The sequence below is a fragment of the Tauraco erythrolophus genome, chromosome 18 (assembly GCF_009769465.1).
Source record: "Tauraco erythrolophus isolate bTauEry1 chromosome 18, bTauEry1.pri, whole genome shotgun sequence".
Taxonomy (NCBI): domain Eukaryota; kingdom Metazoa; phylum Chordata; class Aves; order Musophagiformes; family Musophagidae; genus Tauraco; species Tauraco erythrolophus.
This window is the reverse complement of record NC_141482.1, coordinates 16,845,459-16,850,592: the sequence shown is the minus strand read 5'-3', so window position 1 is coordinate 16,850,592 and position 5,134 is coordinate 16,845,459. Positions and strand designations below refer to the sequence as shown.

Sequence of the window (5,134 nt, the reverse complement as noted above, 5' to 3'; positions counted from 1 at the left end):
CACCACCTTCCCTTTGCGAGGGACAGTTGGAACCCCACGTGAGTGGGCTCAGCCCCACAACACTGGGGCTTGTTCCCAAGTGTGGGGGACACCGAGCCACCCCCCCACATCCCCCCTCGCCCCGGCAGGACGCTCCCTGCCCGGGGCTCACCCCTGCCCACCACCCCAAACCCCTCCGGGGTGTGTGAGGGTCGGGCAGAGCCGGGGGGGGGGGCGGGCAGCGGCCGGGGCTGGCGGGAGCCGGGGGCCGGCGGGACGCGGTGGGAGCCCGCGGACACGAGCCCCATCCTGCGGACACGAGCCCCATCCCCGCGGACACGAGCACCATCCCGTGGGCGACGGGGGAAGCGGCCGTGGAGCTGCTGCCGCGGCGGCTGCTGGAACCGGGCTGCGGGGGGTACGGGGGGCACCCATGGCCAGAGCATCCCGGGCTGTGGGTGACCCTCGGACCCCGAAAGCCACCAGCCCCTCCGAGCCCCCCCCCCGAAGCCCCGGTCCCCAGTACGGCCGGAGCCCCACGCAGCCGGGGACACGGCGATGTCCCAGCACGGAGCCGGGAATGGGACCCTGGCCGGGGGCCGCAGGGGCTCCCCGAGACGCCGCACCCCACACCCGGCTTTAATCCCCGCCAAGGACCCCCGGCGGGTGGGGGGGTCGGTGGGTCCCACAACCAGGCAGCTCCACCGGCCACCGGCCCGACAGGATGGTGGTGGTGATGGGGACACGTTTCGTGGGGGGCCGGTGGGTTCCCGGCACCGACTGGTCTCATGGCTCGTACTGCAGGTCCGTGGCGATGAGCACGAAGCCCTGTGGGGAGTCGGGGTGAGAGGGGGGGACACGGGGGGTGTGGGGGGCACTGGGGTGAGGGGACGGTGGCAGCACCCACCTCCTGCAGCGAGAGCCGGGGGTTGAGCAGGCTGAGGCCGTGCGGGGCGGGCAGGGGGACACCGGCCCGGAGCCGCTCTGTGGGGAGAGCAGTGCCATGAGGGGGGGGGCGGCCCTGGGGCAGTGGGGTGGGGGCACACGGGGACAGGATGGGGACAGCACTCACTGTTTGCCCAGGGCACCCCAAAAAGCCACAGCCCAAACTTCAGCAGAGTCTCCAGCCTCTTCACCTGCGGGACCGGCAGCCCCTGAGCCCGGCACGGGGCCCACAGCACCCCCAGACCCCCCAAGACCCCCGCACCCGGGCGATGCAGAGCCCAGGCTCCCCTCAGCTGCCCCATTGTGCCCCCAGTATGGCCACTCACCTCCACTGGGCCCACGTGCGACATCACCTGCGTCACGCTGAGCCTGGAGGGAGAGAGCAGGGTGAGGGACAGCGACAGGGATGGGGACTGTCCCCTCCCTGGGCAGGGGCAGGGTGAGCTCCATGGCAGGGTTGGATGCCATGCTGAGGACCTAGCCAGGGTACAAGTGCCAGGGCAGCAGGCACGGCCAGGAGCCAGGGGCAGGATGGAGTCCAAGCAGGCGAGGTACATAGCCAGAGGCAGGTAAATAGCCAGAGGTGGGGAACGGGGGGAGCTCCCTGGGTACATCCCAGGGGAGGCCAGACCCAGCACGGGGCTGGGGACTCACCCCTTCAGGCTCACGGTGCCCCCGAGCCTGTTCCCGGAGATGCTTGGCTTCCCCGTCACGTTGGCATCCTGCAGCAAGAAGAGATGTTGGAAAGACCAGGGCAGCATCTGCAACCCTACATCATCCGGCATCACCTCAACATCACACCCAGCATCATCCCAGCATCACCTGGCATCGCCTCAGCATCGCCTCAGCATCATCCAGCATCACCCCAGCATTGCCCAGCATCATCCCAGCATTGCCCCAGCACTGCCCCAGGCAGGAGCACAGGCAGATTGGCCCCATTAAGCCCTTTGGGGTCGGGTCCCAGACCCTGTGCTGTGGCAGCACCAGACACTCACGATGTTCAGCAGGAAAGCGGGGACGCGGGTGGCGTTGGGCAGCACCACGAAGGCCTCGGCGGAGCCGAAGAGGGCCCCGTGCAGAGCGTCGGGGCGGCAGGAGAACAGGGGCTGCTGGCGGGCCGAGAGGTGCAGCTCCATGGGCTGGTCAGGGTAGAGCTCCTGCAGCTGGGGGCACGAGGGCTGGGCTGGCACAGAGCCATGCTGGCACCGCCGGCACCGGCCCAGGCTCCCAGCTGGCCCCAACCACTGCCCAGGGACTCTGTGCCCCATCACCACCCTGCCCCGGGCTGGGTGCCAGCGGGTGGGCAATGCGTCCTGTCCTGCCTGTGTCCCATCTCCCCCGCATCCCATCCCTCCCATGTGCCATCCCGTGTCGCCCTCCTCCTGAGTCCCATCCTCTGCCCTGTCCCTCCTGCATCCCATTCCATGTCCCACCCCTCCTGTGTCCCATTCTCCCCCTGTCCCACCCCACCTTTGGGCAGAACAGCCCCATGCTCTTGGTCTGCAGCTGGAGCGGGAACCGCCGCGGGAGCTGGAAGGCAGCAGAGAGGTCAAGGTGCTGGTGCCACCAGGCACAAGCGGGCACGGGGACACCCCGGCAGGGCAGCTCTGCCCCGCAGCCACGGCCGGAGCCATCCCTACCGTGTCAGCGGAGATGTTCCGGCGCAGGGCCCCGGCCGTGAGGTACACGAAGGCGGCCGAGTTGGCGACGAACTCAGTGACGGCCACCAGCACCATGGGCTCCTGCGCCGCGAGCAGCGCCGTGGGCAGAGCCACGGGCAGCGCCACGGGCAGTGCCACGGGCAGCGTCGGGGAGGGTCTCTGCTGTTGCTCGCCCACCCTGACAAACTCCCCCTGTGCAGACGGATGGACGGATGGAGGTGATGCTCAGCCCAGCTCCCCCATGTCCCGTTCCCAGAGCCCAGGGACCACCGGGACGGCGTTACCTTGAGGGCGACATCCCCGTGCTCCGCCGTGATGGCCGGTTGCCCCACCAAGGAGTGGTCGATGGCGGCGAAGGGGTCCAGCTGGGTGGACACTGCAGGGACGCGGGGGCGGTTGGGGGCAGTCGGACCCCCAGCCCCCTCCCACAGCCCCGGCTCTGCTGGCACAGGGGCTGACAGGATCCGGTCCCACAGTGGGGTCCTGCAGACCCTGCTGGGCACCAGCCTCCCGCACAGCCCCCCCGGACCACCCTGCCCAGCCCCCTCCTGCCCAGCCCTGGTCCCCAGGGTCCCCTCACCCACCTTTCCCATGCTTCAGGACAGCCTCCAGCCTGCGGACGCCTCTGTGGAGCCCAAGGCAGAGCTGGAAGCGGAGCAGGGTGTCAGCGAGCCCACGGACAGGGGTCCCTGTGCCCGCCATGGAGGGGCGATGGGGCACCAACACTACACGGTGCAGGGGCCAAGCACCCACCTGCTTGTTCAGCTCCTGCCGCAGGGTTCTCTGGAGCAGCGGTGCCAGCAGGTTGTAGAGCCAGCTGCGGGGGCAGAGTGGGGTCTTCAGGTCGCCCCACAGCACCCCAGCCTCCCCCAGCCCACCACCCCGGCTGGGGGCAACGGGGACTCCCCCCATGTTGGGGACAGCAGGGGAACAGGGGTCCTGGCATCACCTGTGTCCATAGTGAAACTCCACGTGCAGGTCAGTGCCGCGGGCATCGCAGCTGGCGCTCCACACCACGGGGCGACCGTCGCCATCCACACCCACCCCCAGCACCGCCGCCACGGCCAGGTCACTCACACGGAGCTCAACGGAGCCCCTGTCCTGGCTGGGGGCAGAGCAGGTGAGTACAGGGATGGCCGTGGCACCGAGCCACCCTGAGCTGCCCAGGTCCCATCCCTGTGCCCCACACCAGTAAGGACTCACATGGCGCCCAGCTGGGCTGCCCAGTCAGCACTGAGCCGGACACGGGCACGCTGCACCGTCAGCCTCACCCCCACGTCCTTGGCGAAGTCCACAGTGGAGTCGTTCAGCTGCAGCTCGTGGATGCGGATCCTGCGTGACATGGGCAGCCTGGGCTCGCGGCTGCGCCCCGGGCACAGCCAGGACGGGGCTGGCGACAGGGACCCGCGAGTGGCTCTTACCGGGGCACAGCGTAGGTGAGGGTCCCCAGGAGTGGGCTGGAGTAGGAGCCACACAGGTTCAGCTCATGCTCCTTCTGCAGCAGCGACTGGAGCAGCTCCAGCCCAAAGCGCCGGCCTGGGGCAGAGCGGGGATTTGGGGAAGGGTGCCAGGGAGGGAGCTGGGGTGCCCATGGGGCGAGCAGCCAGACCCAGGACATCCCTCCATCCCCCATCCCAGGTGCTCTGGGCATGGTACCCCTCCATCCCTGCCAAGTTCCCCCCACAGATGGTCAGGGGTGAGAGACCCACCAAACTCCAGCGCCCTCCGGGTCATCCGGGCCTTGATGCCAGGGTTGGTGCCAGCCGCGGGCACGCAGGTGGTCAGCAGGAGCAGGAGGCAGAGCCGCACCAGCCCCGGTGTGCCCCGCGGATGGTGCTGGGACCTGGAGGCTGGGGCAGAGGACATGGTTACGGGGCGCTCGGCTGCTGCGGAGACCCCGTCCCCATGCCCCGGGGTGGCCAGGACTTATATCGGGGACAGGGAACTCGGGGTGACATCAGCCTCGTGCGCACACGCGGGAGCCACCGCCGCGCTCCGGCCACCGAAAGCCCGGCCTTGCCCAACGCGTGACTCAAAGGGGAAGCCGGTTCCCCCGTTGTTCCCCACGCGCGCCTGCGGTGGGAGCGCGGGAAGGCAGGGTCCCACGCCGCGCCACTACCAGCCCCCCCACCCTGGAGGTGTGCAGGAGCCGGGGGCACCAGCCAGGGCTCCCCATGGGGTGCATGGGGCACGCAGAAACCCAGCTGGGTCAGGGTCTCAAGGGGCTTCGGCTGTGCCCAGCCTGGGGGCAACGGAGGGGACGCATCGAGTGGGTCCCTGGGCAGGGGCTGCACAGAGGCGACAGGGCTTGACCCGCTTGCACCAGGGAGCAACGGCTGGTGCCACTTTGGGAAGGACCCTGAGGACCCTGCGTAGGGGCACCCGAACCTCAGTGGGGGTCAGGGTGCCCGGGGCACAGTGGCAGTCCCTGGGGACGTGGAGTGACGGGAAGGACGGGACAGTCAGAGCGAGAGCAGAACTGTGCAATTCCCTCGGAAAAGCCCCGGCCGCAGGGGAAGAGCTGCCCACGTTCCCAGACTGGCCACGGT

General features: G+C 69.7%; 1 protein-coding gene across 1 annotated transcript; it reads right to left on the bottom strand.

The window, feature by feature from the left end:
• Window positions 1-765: 765 nt before the first annotated feature.
• LOC147527518 (bactericidal permeability-increasing protein-like) lies at window positions 766-4,451 on the bottom strand. The gene is made up of 15 exons (XM_086623070.1): window positions 4,295-4,451; window positions 4,007-4,121; window positions 3,789-3,917; window positions 3,535-3,690; window positions 3,339-3,402; window positions 3,170-3,230; window positions 2,870-2,961; window positions 2,565-2,777; window positions 2,395-2,454; window positions 1,920-2,087; window positions 1,579-1,646; window positions 1,251-1,293; window positions 1,052-1,115; window positions 887-963; window positions 766-807 (listed from the first exon to the last, which is right to left on the bottom strand). Exons 1-15 carry the CDS (start codon window positions 4,449-4,451, stop codon window positions 766-768), a joined length of 1,509 nt encoding a protein of 502 aa, XP_086479196.1.
• Between the last annotated feature and the right edge of the window lie 683 nt (window positions 4,452-5,134).